General features: G+C 47.6%; 2 protein-coding genes across 3 annotated transcripts in view; one reads left to right on the top strand and one right to left on the bottom strand.

The window, feature by feature from the left end:
• Positions 1-3,538, top strand: part of SLC6A20 (solute carrier family 6 member 20) — a 55,860-nt gene extending 52,322 nt beyond the window's left edge. The window contains exon 11 of the mRNA XM_040246788.1: positions 40-3,538. Coding sequence (XP_040102722.1) covers positions 40-189 — 150 coding nt within the window. The 3' untranslated portion in view covers positions 190-3,538. The remainder of the gene's footprint in view (positions 1-39) is intronic.
• Positions 3,539-7,819: 4,281 nt separating this feature from the next.
• The window catches only part of SACM1L (SAC1 like phosphatidylinositide phosphatase), a 71,344-nt gene continuing 61,965 nt past the window's right edge, over positions 7,820-17,198 (bottom strand). The window contains exons 12-18 of one of the 2 annotated variants that reach the window (XM_040246790.1): positions 17,011-17,149; positions 14,983-15,052; positions 14,793-14,865; positions 13,969-14,062; positions 13,769-13,861; positions 12,325-12,382; positions 7,820-9,680 (exon numbers count right to left, since the gene is read on the bottom strand). In XM_040246790.1, the coding sequence (XP_040102724.1) occupies positions 9,544-9,680; positions 12,325-12,382; positions 13,769-13,861; positions 13,969-14,062; positions 14,793-14,865; positions 14,983-15,052; positions 17,011-17,149 (664 nt within the window). In that variant the 3' untranslated portion in view covers positions 7,820-9,543. The remainder of the gene's footprint in view (positions 9,681-12,324; positions 12,383-13,768; positions 13,862-13,968; positions 14,063-14,792; positions 14,866-14,982; positions 15,053-17,010; positions 17,150-17,198) is intronic. The other variant, XM_040246789.1, reaches the window with a different exon arrangement.

Genomic DNA, 17,198 nt, shown 5'->3' with positions numbered 1-17,198 from the left:
ACCGGGGGGCGTCTCCTGACACTCGGGCTCTCTCCTCAGGGTCAGCTGGTGACCAAGGACTACCCGCCCCACGCCCTGGCCGTCATCGGGCTGCTCGTGGCCTCCTCCATCGTGTGCATCCCGCTCGGGGCCCTGGGCACGCTCGTCACACGCCGCCTCAGGCGGGGAGACCCAGCCCCCGTGGCCTGAGAGCCGGGCGCCCCGGGACCGACGCCGGCCGCGCTGGTCCAGCCCCTTACCCAAAGGTGGGCGCGTCGGCTGCTGCCGGAAATCCCGACTCCAGATGCTCTTGGCCCGCTGGCTTCTCGCTGATCAGGAAGGTGAGGAGGTGACTCCCCAAGGAGGTGCCCCATCCTGCCCACCAGGCGGCCCTGTGTCCCCTCCGCATCCCCAGGCATACCCCGCCACCAGAGGCAGGATTCCCATGGCGAGTCTGGAAGGTGGCTGCTTGACGGCAGCAAAGTCCAACAAGCAGGGCGCACTGTGAACTGAAATTTTTATGAAATAAAATTTTAGCATTTTTTTTTCTGAAGAAATCTCAGAATGTTAGAGGGCATTCATTTGTAGAGAAGTTGGGAGGAGGAGTCGTCAGTGCCTAAGATGACAGATTTCAATGTCATCAGTGCAAAGTGAGTTCTATTCTCAGTCACGGTGAACCTGCAATCAACTGTGTTCCTCCCCGAGAGGATGGGCTGCCCATCAAGAAAGAGGGGCTTTGCTCAGGGCTCACACAGGCGCTCATGATTCCCTCACCTGCGGCCGCTCCACGAGCAACCCCAAATCCCAGTGTCGCAGAGCCCTCATCAGCTGCCAGAGCCACTGCAAGGATGAAAGTGAAGCCAACTTTCCCCACAGGTCTAAGGTAATATTTGGACGTAACGACCAGCTCTTTATAGGAAAGACCATGATCACAACTTATGTACAGGCAAATTAACACTGACTAAGTCTTCTAAAATGTATAGGAAGACTGGTCTCAAACAGAGCCTCTCTTAAGTGAAGACACCATATTTATGACACGGCATTAGTCCACCATGCAAACATCTGCTTTTCACCTGTAACAGTAAGTAGGTCAAGGTCATCCTGACTTGAGAGGGTCCCTTTCTGTTCTAACATTCCTGAATCCCATGATCTCAGTGAAGCACAGGAAGGTTCTTTGGGTACACTGTACAAACAGCTTTAAAGACACTTAAACACTCACCTGGGACATCGGCTGGAGATGGCTTTTCTTTTAAAACTTTATTTTCATGCTGTAAACTCCCAGTTTCACCTGATGCCCAGTTATAGAAAGACCATTTGGTAGTGTGGGGTAAGCTGGAGAGTCACATGTAAATCAATGAAGTTAGGACAGACCCTCACCCCATATACAAAAATAAACCTCAAATAACCTAAAGACTTAATTAAGACATGATATACCATAAGACTCATAAAAGACAACATAGGCAAAACATTCTCTTGACATAAACCATACCAATATTTTCTTAGGTTAGTTTCCCAAGGCAATAGAGAGAAAAGCAAAAATAAAATAGGGCCTAATCAAACGCATAAGCTGTTGCACAGCAAAAGGAAACCATAAACAAACCAAAAAGACAACCTCTGGACTGGGAGAAAATGTTTCCAAATGATGTTACTAACAAGGGCTTAATTTCCAAAATTCACAGATAGCTCACACAACTCAGCAATAATAAAGCAACCTAACCCAAAAATGGGCAGAAGACCTAGACAAACCTCTCTCCAAAGACAACGTACAGATAGCCAATATGCACATGAAAAGACGCTCAACATCAGAAATGCAAATCAAAACTACAAATTAAAACATCACACTGGTGAGAATGACCATCATTGACAAGTCTACAACTAACAAATGCTGGAGAGGGTGTAGCAGAAAGGGACCCTCCTATACTCTTGGTGGGAACACACACTGCTGCAGCCACCGTGGGAACCAGTATGGAGGTTCCCCACAAAACCAGAGTTGCAGTATCACCTAGCAACCCCACTCCCGGGCCTATGTCCAGACAAAACTAGAATTCACAAGGGCACACGCACCCGTATGTTCTTGGCAGCACTATTCACAACAGCTAAGACCCAGTAACAACCTAAAAAAGATGTGGTACGTATATGCAATGGAAGATCACGGAGCCATAAAAAAGAACCAAACAATGCCGTTTATGGCAGCAGGGATGGACCTAGAGATTATCATACTGTGCAAGTCAGAAAGAGAAAGGCAACTATCGTGCTATCACTTGTAAGTGGAAGCTAAACCACGATGCAGATGAACTCATCTATGAAACAGAAACAGACCCACAGAGAACTGACTTGTGGTTGCCGAGGGGGACATGGTGGGCGAAGGATGGCCTGGGAGTCTGGGAACACTATATACAGGATGGACAAACCACACGGTCCTACCGAAGGGCACGGGAACTGTGTTCTACATCCTGTGATAAACTGTAACAGGAAAAAAACACTTGGCTTTAAAATGTATGCATTTACGTACCACATCCCGTCAGTCCTATGAGTTCTCATCAGAGGGTTCTTCAGTGTCCAGACCCCTCAGCTGTCAAGGCTTGAAGAGTGGACACGCTCGACAGTAGATACACAACACAGAGCCTGTTCCCACCACCTGACAGCTCGGCCCCCACCTCAGCCCTCAGTCACGATCCCTACAACAGAGGCCACCCCTCCTGGCGTTGTTCGTCAGCTGGGCGTCTCAGCCCCAAATGCCAGGGTCCTTAGGAGCGTGGACAAATTCTGTCCTCAAGCAGCAGCGCGTTCACCGCGCTTGGACCTCGGGGGTCCCTGCCAGCCCACCGGGCGCATGTGAAACTCCTGGTGTGCAGCCCACGCCGTGGACCTTGCCACCCTGAGGACTGGTGCCCCAGTGAAGAGAGATGCGGAATGGGCCAGACGCTCAGGCACGTGGACATCAAAAGTGACCTGTATTAGTCTGAGAGCACGTTTGAGCACGAAAAGTCACTTCTCCGAAATAATTTCTGCTCACAAAAGTCAAATACAGAAGAACCATTATTATAGACTAATGTGCTCCAGATGAAAATGTCTCCAGTTTCAGTTCAGTTTTATCCTGGTTTCTAAGAACTGCATGAAGGGCAGAACATTTCACAGTCATCCTCTTAAACCATTAGTCCTGTTTCAAAAAAGCCTTTCCTGGCTGTTTTCTAGGGACTGCACCCAAGTAGTCATCTTGGCATCCGTCCACCCTCCTCCAAGAAGCTGGAGAAAGGCGGCACATTCCATCCCCTCACCCTTAGCGGCACCACGACATCAGCACCAGGCAGGGGGTCCGGAGAGCTTTCTACTTAAACTAAGAACACACCAACTCCTAGTGCTAAAAAAATGAGGTAGGGAAATATTTGTGTTTTTAGCCACCGTCATAATAAAACCCTAAACAAGTATCTCTCTCGATCTTTTTGGTCATTTATGGGATGTAGTTTTGAAATCTCTAAACACAAGTTTTCCCCCTCATTATGTAAACATACTACCTAATTTTGGGAAAAAAAGGAAAATAAAGGAACAGAGAATCTGTCTAATCTCTTATGTTTGCTTCCTCACATGCACTGAAGCCACACCAGTGCAGTAGTGTGTGAAGGTCCTCACCTGAGAACAGGGTCAGATGGTAACAGGAAGGGCAGCGTCCCAAAGAAAAATCAGGGAAAAAATTCTAATTTGCTGGATTTAACAGGATGTGAGCTCTTCTGAACTGCTGCAGAATCTTTCCAATCCTTCTGAGAGAGAGGTCCTGGGCAATCTGCCCACCTCAGGATACCTCGTTGGCTGAGGCCACAAGAACCCACTCAATAGGCCTGGGTGTGACCTCGGAACTGTCCTGAGGGGGAAAAGGTGTGTTACCTACTGTGTTAGATTTTTTTATAAGTTATTGTACATAAAAAATTAATTTATGGCTATGGCATTTTATAGACAGAAAAGCTGGGGAAAAGAACTCACTCAACATTTTCTACCAAACATTCAGGGAAAGAAAGAAAAAGAGTGACTGGTTTAAAAAATCCTTTTGCAAGGCAAAAAGTGCATCTACAAATATGAAATTCTCAACCAGAACTCTGGCCACTGCCCACCTGCGCAGGGTCCACCTTTCACGGAGCCTGTGAAAACCAGCCCTGAGGAGGTTCTAGGGACAGTTCTGGTCCCTGGACTTGATTGCTGTCAGATTCTAGGAGAGAGAACAATAACAGATAATAAATGATATGATTACAGACTGCAGTCTTTTCTAAAAAGGAAATAAACGAGCCTGGTGATGGTGTGAGAGGGACAATGCATAATATCAAGTGGCTGAGGAGAAGAAGCGGGGCCTGAATTTTGGAGAATGAACTGTAGTTACTGGAATTGCTGGAAGGTCCATCCAGGCAGAGGCAATAGCAGTGCAAAGGCCCGCACGGAGGAGGAGCAGAAAGGAGGCCTGCAGCTGGCTGAGGAGGAGAGTGATGGTGGGTGGGCTTAGGGAGCAGAGGGACCAGGTCAGATGAGGCCTGGTAGCCATGACGATGAGGTCACATTTTCTTCAGAGAGCAGCAAAATCTCACCTGAGGGCCTTAACGTGGGGCCCTGTGTCATCCAGTTCACACTGGAAGATCACTGGTAGCTGTGGAGAAGGGACCAGAGGGGCTATAAATGGGGTTAGGAGTCCACGTGAGAGACGGGGTTGGGGTGGACACTGACATGAGGAACTGGTGGGTCTGAGGTGTATTTTGGAGGGGAGAGTTGCCAAGACTTGCTTATGGACAGGGTGCACAGTTGAAGAGAAGGATATAATGTCACAATGGGTGGATGTTGGTGGCATTTTCTGAGATGGAGAAAGCTGGGCATGGAACCAACCAGTCTACAGAGTATAAACCAAGAGCCCTGGGGAAAAACAAACAAACCTCTGCTAGACTACATTGAGTTTGAGGCGACTGTGCATCGGGGGGAATATGTGGTAGGCAGCTGAACATTAGAATCTAAGCTTTGGGAAAGATCCAATCTAGAGGCATATTTTTGGGAATCACAGTATAAAGATGCTATTCAACCAGGGTTTCTCAACGGCATCACCGGGGGCAAGTGTGTACGTGGAGAAGAGGGCTTAGGGCGGAAGGCTACAAAAACCCCAGTGTTACAGACACAGCCATGGCTTCCTTTCCATCCTTCTCACAGAAGAGGGGGTCTGTGTGCCTCCCCAAGCATCTGAATGGGCTTCTGAGTACTCCGACCAGGGAACCTGGTGGAAGGGACGCCCTCTGACGTCAGAGGCTCGGCCACACAAGCTTCCACCTGGATTACTGGACCCCTCACTCAGGCCGCCCCGAGGCTGCAGAGCCATGCGGGAGGTGCTGAGCTAACAGAACCAGTGGCACTCACCTTCTGGCCTCCTTTGTGTAGCGCCAGACCAACCTGGACCAGGGAGACCAGCCCCTCTGTCAGCTGAGAGACCCCTGTCAGCGCCCCCTGGGTCACAGGAACCACCCAGCTGAGCTCACAGCCAGCTGTGACTCCTGACTCACAGCACTGTGAGACTCCCTTCTAGCAACAGGAAACCAGAACACAGAGAAGGTGTGCTCAGCGGGTGAGAGCATGGAGTAAAGAACCCAGGAGGAGGTGTGCTCCCAAAAGCTCAGACAGAAGGACATCTCCAGGTCTCCTAGACACGACTGACAACCTGTACTTTTTACTTCTCACCTCAGAATCTACACTTAAACCCGACTGTAACAGGAGATCAATTTAGGACATGACATGTAAGACGATATTTTAATGGATGATACTGTAGCTCTGTACAGCTAGAAAAATAAATACACAAAAGGCATGCATCATTGAAAATGGTGAGTGAAGAAAGAGGAACGCCTGGGCCTTGGGCTAAAACAAAAAGGAAAGCCAAAGTCATGTTCAGAATAATCGGTTAAAGGAAGTGCTAAGAACAAGCAGGCCGTCTAACCAGTCCAGCCAGGGCCAGGGCAGTTGTGGTGATAATTACACATGTCACAACAACTCATTACCTGTTCCGCTCCCCGCAGTGAAACCCCATTCACGGCGCCTCTGTATGACGTCCAACCCAGAGGACGGGAGCTGGACCTCCAGGAAGACCTTCCGCCTGTAGATTACCTGGGCTTCTCAGCAGGTGTGTGTGTGCGTCTGCGTGGTGATCTTAGTGAACTGCCGTGTGGATGAGAATCAAAAAGTGTGAAGAGACCAAGTTCAACACTCGAGTGAGGCCCAAATACAAACCTGACCCCACGTTTTTCAACTCCAAGGCCATTGCTCTCACGCACGCCTTATACAAAAGCAATTTCACAGGATGCTCCGTAAATAAAAAAATCCCACAAACCAACAATTCTGGTGCTGCTGTGTTACACACACCCCTCTCTAAGAGTCAGTTTTCAAACCTCTGACAAGCCCAAGATTTGAGACAACTGTGACTTTAATCTGATGTCTGCAAATGGCTCTTACCTCAGATCCCTACTGTCAAAAAAACAAAAACAGCTATGAGTACCCAAGATTCGGGATACTGCAAAACACCCTCCAGAGAATCCTCTGGCCCACAGACTGAGGAGCCGGGGCCCTGAGCTCACGGCAGAGCCAGGCCACCCTGCAAGAGGCATCAGAGTGAGGACGCGTTCTCGGCAGTGGAGAAGCCCGACGCCCCTGGCAGTGGAGAAGCCTGCGGTCCGACAGAGGCAGTGCTGTGCCACAGGGCGGGGGAGTCGGCAGGCTCTCTGCTGACTCCCAGGAACTACGCGGGACAAGAAAACTGGACCCCATGTCGGATCACAGCACACAGTCCCTCCCGGGCTGTGCTCCTCCATCCAGCACTTCAGGTTTGGCCACGCGACCTGCGCTGACCAATGAAATGGGAGCAGAAGGGGCTCCCTTCTGCGGAAATGTCTCCCTTTCCTTCCTGCCAGGACAACTGGTCATGTTCCCGTGTGAAGCTGTTCCATCACTGGGCCCCAGAATGCAGACGGCACGTCGCCAGAGCTCCACAGACCCTTCAAGGATACACAGAAGCAGTGAGAAATAAGCCTTTGTGTTTTTTTATGCCCTTGAGATCTGTGGCTCGTTTGTTACCTCAGCATAATCTGATCTCCCTGGACGGACACAGGCCCTTTCCTTACTTTATAGGGAGGAAAAAAAAGACCTAAAAGGTGAAAAGATCAAAATTATGTCCGAAGGACCCCTCCGCCCCCACCTTGGAGTTGAGCCATGTGGCCTTACCCAGGCACAAGCAGCGAGAGGAAATGTTTGGTAGATTCAACACCACTGAAATTGCACACTTCTGTCACCAACAGTGACAAGAAAATGAAATGAGAAGTCACAGACTAGAAGATACATATAGTACACATAACCAACAGAGAATTCCTCTACAAACAAGGATTCCAACAAATCGTCAAGGACAAGCAATCTTACAGAAAATGGTCAGAAGACCCAAAGGCACAGCACAGGAAACACCCGATTCTCACCAGCTCTCAATCACGACCTTGGATTGCTCCCCTCCTTCCAGGCTACGTGACCAGACTTGCAGAGAGGCCCTGCCCTGTGCCCGCAGCCCGCGTGGTCCCCTCCCGAGTGCGCCGACCCAGTGACTTGTTTCTAGTGCAGAGACTATGGCACACGTGAGATGAGAGGACACTTCGGAGATGAGGTGGAAGAAGACTGTGACTTACGGGCTTTGACGAACCAAACTGCCAAGACGGAGAGGCCTATGTGGCAAAGAACATAATGTTTTAAAGATAAAAATGGCCGTGCACTGCTTTGCATGATTCTTAAAATTCTGAAATAAAAAAGAATATCCTTTTGAAGACAAGGTGCAGGAATGACACCAACATTAGTAAGAAAAGAATATGTCATTTTATTTTCACTTACAGATGAGACAGTACATGAATTTAGGAATAAAATCACTGCAGGTTTCTGAAATATTGACACCTCAAGGTCTAACACACCAACACTAGCCCATTTACTGCAAAACAGCCACATTAGCAGTTCAGATTTGGTCTTTGTCATGGTTGTTGAAATAAGTTCTTAATGTGAAATGCCCAGTAGCATCTGACGATACATCACAGTAGACATGAGCCGAGTTTTGATATTTCCTCTTTGGAACAAATGATACTTATTTACAAGTTAAGAGTAGGCAGTTCTAATTACTTACCCTATTGTGAGTGTTAACGACTGACTTTAAGCTACAGAGGGTTTTCCAGCTATTATTTCCTTTAGAGTTTCTAAAAGCAACAACTCTTATTAATGTTTATAAACAATAATGTTGGAAAAAAAGGTGATGTTAAAATCAAGGCGCTTTTTAGAGATATTTAAAGACAACAAAAGGTATTACCGTTGGAAAAAAAACTGTACATATTTTCAAGCACAACACAAATATTGCAGCAGTATTTAATCGAACTATTTTAAAATAGTGGCAATTACACTACCTTAGATACTTTCTAGTTTTTAAACCTCATAATTACAATTTCAATATACAGTTTTCTGACTTATTAATTAGAATTATGCACAGCTTCTAAAGCGTATTTTTCAGGTTTATTTCTGCACAGAAATTAAAGCTGTAAGTTGGTCCTTGATCTGGAGAGCAATAACTACCTGGAAGCACTAAATTTCAGACACACTCACTGATGCCAACAAAAATAATCACAGAGTGAAAAGCGCCAACACTGCCGTGCGTGGACAAGCAGCTGCTGCCTCCAAGGGCAACACGGAATTCGGCATGAGACGCGCTCAGGGACCTGCATGTCTCGAAGACAGACCCTAGGAAAGCACAAGGGCCAGGAGGGAGGGGCTGACCAACCGAGGGTGTTTCCCACACTGGGGCAATCCTAAAGACCAAGGAGGCTTTGGACCTCTAGCATGAGGAATAGACTTTACATTCGCTGATTTCATTTACACCTTTTAAAAAAGATAGAGTGTATCTGAACTCTTTTCATCACACTTAAACTGCACAGTTCAAGCTGACTAAACTCGTAAGGCAGCCCAACTAGAACTCGAGAGGAACACCAGACCCTGGTCTCCTCTTTCCTACTATGTAGTCATGGATGATTTCGTCCAACTATCTGATCTATTAGGAGATTTACATGTTATGAACAGACTAGATAGCTTATCATTAAGCTGTTAAGAAAAGTCCAAAGGTATATGGAAAAGTAAGCCTGCTAATAGCAACTGCTTTTACAGTGACAATAAACTGAGCTAGAAAAATAATTTCACTGTTTCAAACGAGGGAAGAAGCTAGATTTTTTAAATATATTACTCATTCTGCAATGGCTGATTAAACTGACGATGTATAGGTTCCTTCCATTTGTGAGCTGAATTCAGGTTACATTTTAATTATAGACTAGCTTCCAATTATAAATAACTATCCCAATAGTAAAGAGATCATCAAGGCAGTAACACCAGATCAACCCTAAGTCATCACCCCTACACCAAGCACAAGATGTGCTCCTGGATAAACGATTTACAAAGACCTCGGCTGCCGTGGAAAGCGGGTCAGTAAAGACTCCAGTTCTGCATGATGGAATCTTCCAGGCCAAGCCGCTTTCCACAGACACAAATTCAGTCTATCTTTTCTTTTTGGACCAATCTGGGAGCATCAACAAAGTCTTTGCCATTGTAAAGAATAATAAAAAATGTTCCGATGCTTGCGACGCCCCAGAAGAGCACATAGGCCAGTGTTTCTGTCCAGGTGTCACCTGTTGATTTTAAAAAACAAAAAACTGATAAATAACAAGCAATTTTATTGACACCAGTTCCAGCTTTCAGGTGTTTAGCACATCTTGACAGCATTCAAGTTTACAAACACATCCAAAGGAAAAACTTAAGAACCTCTCAGTTAAGGTTTAAACCAGTGGTTCTCTGACTCTGGCTGGCTCGAGAATCTTCAGGGCTGGAAACCGTGTCAGCTGCAGGGCTCATCCCCAGCCTGTGTGCTTTGGCAGGGTTGGAGCAGGGCCCCCGAAGCTGCATTTCTCACAAGTTCCCAGATTAGGCGGATGCTGCTGGTCAAGGGACCACGTTTGAGAACCACTTGACTACACTTCCCTGGTGACTCAGACATTAAAGAATCCACCTGCGGTGCAGGAGAGCCGGGTTCGATCCCTGGGTCGGGAAGATCCCCCGGAGAAGGGAATGGCAACGCACTCCAGTATTCTTGGGCTTCCCTTGTGGCTCAGCTGGTAAAGAATCTGCCTGCAACGTGGGAGACCTGGGTTCGATTCCTGGGTCAGGAAGATCCCCTGGAGAAGGGAAAGTCTACCCACTTCAGTATTCTGACTGGAGAATTCCACACACTGTATAGTCCACGGGGTTGCAAAGAGTTGGACACGACTGAGAGACTCTCACTAAAAAGCAAAGTAGGGGCTAGAAATCAAACACTGTCATATCTAACACCACAAAGATCATTATGTTACAAGTAACTGACATCAGAGATTACTATGCACAGCATCCAGTCCGTCTTCACTTGTGCAACATTCACATTTGTACAGCTGCTAATTCTGACAGCTCTGGGTTTTAAAGTTCTTTCTGGATAAAGAGAAAGGCGGCTCCTCAAAAGTCCACCCTGGGTTGCTCCCCAAAGGGATGGTCCATTTGTTCTGGCTGAGTCTCGGTCCTGACATCCCTGTTTTTGCAGACGTTCTATAGGGAAATGTGCGTATATAAAAAGACCAAGATAACAAAGCTAACTCAACAGTGGAGTGGCTCCCAGAAAAGGCATCCCCTGGGCAGTGTGTTAAAGAAAGAAGTCAGAGGACCAAGGGCGGGGACTGAGCCCTGAGCACCACAGTCCGCTGGTCCCTCCTTTTCCTTCCTGCCCCGAATGTGACACAGGCCCTGTCCCAGCAAACAGCGATGCTGCACTCGAGATGCCCCAGCCTGTTTTCGTACTATGAGAGTTCTTACATTTTCAAACAGCTGCAAAAACAGTGCGCAAGAGAGACCATACGTAGCTTGCAGAATCTAAAATACTTATTGTCTGGCTCTTTCCAGAAAACATATGCTAACCTGTGCCCTAGAGTAACAGGAGGGCAGCTCCTTCCTGTGTTGTGACCACCTTCACTGCTGAACACTCAGGGATTACAGAGACAAACAGGTTCCGAGCCGCCCCTGGAGAAGCTGGCAGAATTAGTGTGCAGGGTGAACAGGAGGCCTTAATTCAGGAAACTTTTGCTGAGGGGTTCCTGTATCCAGTATTCTTGCCTGGAAAATCCCATGGACAGAGGAGTCTGGTGGGCTACAGTCCATGGGGTCACAAAGAGTCGGACATGGCTGAGGCAACTTAGCATGCATGCCCTGTATCCTAGGCACAGGAGGTAAAATAGTAAGACAGGTCTCTGCCTTCAAAAAGTTGCTGATGTGCTCAGAAAGATGATCAAGTATGCAAAGCATTCCCACTCTACCAAACTAGAAACACGATGGGTGCCGGGACACCACGGAGCAGAGTGCCTCCGAAGATGAAATCCCTCAGTGCTGAGGCTGTTAGGAGAGGAGTGGTCTCGAGGGAGTGGCACCCCGAACGGGGGAGCTGAGGTCTGTGCAGGGGAGCGCAAAGGGACACTCGATGAGAGGGGAGCCCGTCAGCCCAGCGATTTCAGGACGGAGGCTGAGCCCAGCGGGGCCCTTCAGAGTGCCTGAGGCTGCACCTCCAGGCAAAACGCAAGCATCACAGACTCATTGTCAGAGCACTGAACATTACTAAATAAGCAGGTAAGTAGCTTAACCTCATTAACTGAGTGACACAGGAAAACACTGAGGGGAAAAAGAAAACCAGCAACACTCCTGTTTGTTGGCTCAGGTTCCTAGGCAATGTTTCTATTTAAATTTAGTAAGTAATGTATCAATCTCTAATAATATTGACTTGCCCAACATAAACTATACATCCATCAATGGAATACTTTGCAGCCATTCAAAATAAAAGACATGGGGAAATATTTATACTGCTCAGTGAAAAAAAACAGTACAAAAAAAGGATCTGCCTTTTGAAAAAAAAATACACACATATAAAGATTAAAACATCAAAATGTTAAGAGTAATTAGCTGATCTCTGAAAGGCAAGGTGATAACATTTTCTTTTTTGTCTAACTGTATTTTCTGTAATTACTATGTATTACTTTGGTAATGAGAAAAAAAAAGTAAAGAGGTTAAGTGGAAAAAAACACACCATCAAGCTACCAAGTACGCATCTTCCTTCCGGTCACATCTAAAGACGCACCTCACCCGCTCCCTTTACTCATCCAGTTTAACAGGGACACACCACGTACTGAGCAGGTGCAAACTGAAGATGTTGTACAGGAAAGTTCAACATTCTAAAAGATGAATGTGAAATCAGTGCAGACTTACCAGCCATCAGCAAACAGATAATGCACATGGAAAAGGCAACCACCATGATAATAGGCAACTGGAAAAGGGAAGAGAGAGAGAAACCATCACGGAAGATGCTAACCGATGGCTGCAAAATCAGCTTCCCTGAAAGACAACAGAACCCGTCTGCATCTAATACACAAAATACCTTTCAGCAAAACATCATCAGAGTTTTGATCATAACTGTCCAAATCTTCAAACAGATTAAAAGAAAGTGGAAGGAGGTCACCCAGATGTGTACTCAGACTCTAGGCCCCCAACTCCAGGATACCCTGCCCGCTCGTGTGAAACCCCAGAAAGGCTCTTGCAAAGTCTGGTGAACGAGTCAAAAACGAGAGACGTGTCAAACACATACACTGATTTCTACATCATAAGTTTGCCTCCAGCAACCCCTGAACCTCGGGAGGAGCAGAGTCTCCCTGAAACAAGAGAGCCTCACACCTGTGCCGCATCTGTGTTCTCACTTAAACAGCGTCTGCAGCTGGACATCTAGGCGCTTCTGCGTCTAGGCTATGGTAAACGGCGCTGCGATGGACGCCGGGGTGCGTGTCTTTTACAACTGTGGTTTCTCAGGGCATATATATGCCCAACAGCGGGGCTGCTGGGTCATACGGTGGATGCATTCCTAGTTTTTTAAGGACTGCATGCTTTTCTCCATAATGGCTGCAGCTAACATTCCTGCCAACAGTGAAGGAGGGCTCCCTTTCTTCCACATCCTCTCCAGCATTTATTGTTTATAGATTTTTCAAAATGTGGTACATACATACAACGGAGTATTACTCAGCCATAAAAAAAGAACAAACCTGAGTCAGTTCTAGTGAGGTGGATGAACCCAGAGACTGTTCTACAGAGTGAAGTCAGAAAGAGAAAAACAAATACTGTGTATTAACCCATATATGTGGAATCTAGAAAATGGTACTGATGAACCTATCTGCAGGGCAGGAAATACAGGTGGAGAGGAGGGGCATGTGGGTGCCATTGGGGAGGAAGAGGGCGTGACAAGCAGAGAAGCAGCACCGACGTGCACACACGATTGCATGCAAAATGGGAGCTGGTGGTGAGCCGCTGGGAGCCACAGGGAGCCCATGGCCCCCTGCGCTGACCTGGAGGGGCCGGATGCGGGGAGGGGAGGGAGGCGCAGCAGAGACGGGCTCTGTGTATGATTACGGCTGCTGCACGCTGCTGTACAGCAGAGACCAAGACAACACTGTAAAAATTAACAAAACAGCAAAACAAAGGAGCTGCAAAGACAGTCAAGTCTGAGAGAGGACAACATTCCCAAGTCGCCTCACTCTTCTTCCTGACCTGCTCCTTGGGGCCACATATTATACTGCACTTAGGACAACACAGAATGTTCTACGTCAAGGGCAGCTGGACCATCTGTGCCTTCAGTCACAACTCAAAAAACATAAAGGTCTCTTACAGCCAGGAATTTCAGATCTCTTGGAACACTTAAAGGACTATGAGATTCTAATTCATCCACTGAATAGTTCCCAAGAAATAAGTCTATGGAATCCTAGAAGAGAAAAAAAGGAAAATAGTAACTCCCAAATTAGGTATGAGGAACAGTATAAAGATACAGCCACCAAATAACCACAAATTAGCATCAGAAAACAAACTTACTTGTCTAAATCCATCAGAAAAGTTGTTCTTATAATATCGTATTAATGAGTTCCAGCCATCCATTATAAGTCCCAACTGAGTTCTCTTTCCAGTTCTGGTTAAATAAGAGGTTAAGTTTGAGTTACAGATTTGCATATTAAAATCTCACACTGTTTATAGCCAATAACTACGTGGTATGGAGATAAGTAAATTATAAAGATTTCTATTTTAAAATTCCTGAATATATAAAGGAGACATCTCACAAAAGAAACCCGTACTGAGTCCAAGAAATGTGCATCCTCTTTCTAAAGCATTATCACAGTAGACACAAAGAGGAAACAGGCTCAGTTCCCCTTGCAAAGACAAGAAATAGGAAGAGAAACACATAGCCCAGTCTAAGTCATATAAAGAAAACAGACTAGAAATCTTATCTTGCTCCCAGGGAATCCATACAGCAGAAAAAGACCCAACCACATCTGTAACAAATTCAAAACGTTCCAACCTCTCACTACCCAGTGTGATCCTTGAAACCAGCCCCAGCATCACGCAAGCACATGGTCTCAGGCCCCTCCCAGACCTGCTGAACGGGCCTGGGGTGAGTCAGGTGCACAGCAGGCGGCTGAGAGGAGCTGAGGCGCCCTGGTGCTCAACCCCACTGCACGCCAGAATCACCCAGGGACGCTCAGAAGCCACCGCTGCCTGGGCCTCATCTCCCCCGAGTCCCAGCTTGATGGCCTGGAGCGAGGCCCGGGCACCAGCGGGCGCTCTTGGGCGAAAGCTGCGTGAGCGATCTGCCGTGCACCGGAGTGTGCACCGGACTGCCAGCGATCCAGCGCGCGGCTTGCCTGGTAAAGTCAGTCTTCAAGGCACCGGTGCCCGCGTACTGTTTGGCACAAGCATTTGCGTTGTCAGCCCAGGCTGTGGAGGGGCAAAAAGAGGAAAAATCAGTTAATAACCATTGACAACCAATGCTCTAAATCCAAAATGTTGATTTCAGAATCTGAATGACCTGCCTCTGTTCAAGAAGTGACCCACCGTTTTTGTAAATCTTCTCGAATTCATCTTGTTCGTCAAGCTTCTGTCCCACGTGCAAAACTCCTAGTCTCTGGAATGAGAACCATACCCGTGTTCACACGTTACAGATTTCAGCACAGTCGCCACAGTCCCACGTGCTTGCTGGCTTCAGCCAGGAGACGTTTTCCTTGTAACACAGCCCTCTGCTGCTCGGCCCGGCTGCAAAGCCTGTCTCTGGGCTCCCATCCGCCCACAGCCCCTCTCTCCCCTGAGCCCCAGACCACAGCACCAGCAGCAGGACTGTGTAAACCCAGAGACAGGGGCAGAGGTAAAGGCGGGCAGTATGCAGTCAACACTCCCTCCTTCCCCGCCACCGCCCCCAACCTCCCATCACCTGGACCTTCTGCCCGCCTCACAATTCACCACCCAGACTGCTGCCCTCCTCACTTACCCCTAGCCAGGGGCCCTGTGAGAACTGGAGGAATGCTACCCCCTCCCTCCCCACAAACTGCACAGCAGCACAGCCCTCTGCACACCGTCTCGCAGGACCCCGGGCGGCCCGCGCCTCTCTACGGACTCCCCTGTGGGGTTCACTGACCGCAGACTGCACTCCTACCTTGGCCTTTGTGTCAGACCCGCAACCCCCTTAGAGCCACTGTCCTCACTGCTCGCCTCCGATGGCCTCTCCCTCACTCCCCCAGCATGGGGCCTGCCCACCCCAGTGACCGGCCCTCTCTGGAAGGGGACAGGCACAGCTGGAGGCCCCACGTCAGCGGGCCCTGAGGCTGGAGAGGCTCCTGCCCCAAGGCTCTCTGCAGGCTGCTGAGCTTTCATAGGACTGTTTTTAGCATGCAAATTAGTTAAATACAGATTACAGAACCCAGTCCAATAGATTTCTGTTAGCCAGCCTTGGAAGCAACCAGTCCCAATATGGTTTCTGTTGAAAAATATCCTCTGAAGTAAATCCATCAGACTGACGAGGACACATATCACACAAGCTAGAGTACTCAAAGGCAGTGCCCACACCTTCGGCATGGCTACGCGAGGGCTCGGGGAGACATTTTACTCCACAATTCTTCCCCGAGTTCCACAGAACTGCCATAAACAAAGATGAATGCCTACAAATTATTCAGGCAGGAAATCATTTGGGATGCATTTTGTTTGCTCCCTACAACAAACACCACTGTGGTCTGGAAATCTAGGCTGTATGTATTTTTAACTCCATATATAAACAAAAGAAACTATTTATACCTACTCTTTCTCAACAACACAGTCACACTGGAGAAGCAAAGCCGTGTCACCAAGTATTTTCCTGGAGGTTAGCATCCCTTGCCGACAGTAAAAGGATGCGAACAAAATGACCTAGAGGCCCTACTCTGTGCCGCTAGAAAGGAAGCCCTCCTAAATAAAAGTGACGCTAGCAAGACTCTTTTACTGTTGCTGGCTAGTATTAGGGGTAAACTGGTGCAACCCTCTTGGAAAGTATGCATGCACGCGAAGTCGCTTCAGACGAGTCAAACTCTTTGTAACCCTATGGACTGTGGCCCGCCAGGCTCTGTCCATTGGATTCTCCAGGCAAGAATACTGGAGTGGGTTGCCATGCCCTCCTCCAGGGGAATCTTCCCGACCCAGGAATCAAACCCACATCTTTTATGTCTCCTGCACTGGCAAGCAGTGCCACCTGGGAAGCCCCTTGGAAAGTATAAATTCTCTTTAACCCAGTAGGAGTTAACTCAAAGGAAATAACCCAAGCTAATAATATTATACACAGGTGTATTCTCTACAGTCTTATTTATAAGCCAAAAAATGTAGCAACCTAAATGGCTTAGTGAATTACAGCACAACAGTACAACTCTTAAAAAACTATAATGCTAGAGCAAAATAGCAAACTTTAAAACTGTATACACACACTGACCGTGGTCATGCACAAACTACACCCATGATGCCAAGACACAAAACCACAAAGAGCTGGGTTAGGGCATATGAATGTGTTTTATTACTGGTTTTCAAAAATTGCTTACTTAATAAAAGAAAAGAAAGCACGTGCACCTGAAGCTGGGCCTGAAGTGAACGGCGAGCCAGCAGACTCTGGATCACGTTGGTTCTGTCCAGACAGTCCATGCAGTTGCTGCGGAACACGCCCTCCTGGTTACTCAGCACCACGCCGGCTGGGTCTACTAGAAAATAACTAAAACATATTTGTATAAACACTCTCATACCAAAGCCAGCCAAGCGAT

Source organism: Oryx dammah, unplaced genomic scaffold, assembly GCF_014754425.2.
Source record: "Oryx dammah isolate SB20612 unplaced genomic scaffold, SCBI_Odam_1.1 HiC_scaffold_9, whole genome shotgun sequence".
NCBI classification, from domain to species: domain Eukaryota; kingdom Metazoa; phylum Chordata; class Mammalia; order Artiodactyla; family Bovidae; genus Oryx; species Oryx dammah.
Note: the sequence above shows the minus strand (reverse complement) of the source record. Positions and strands in the feature narration are given on the sequence as shown.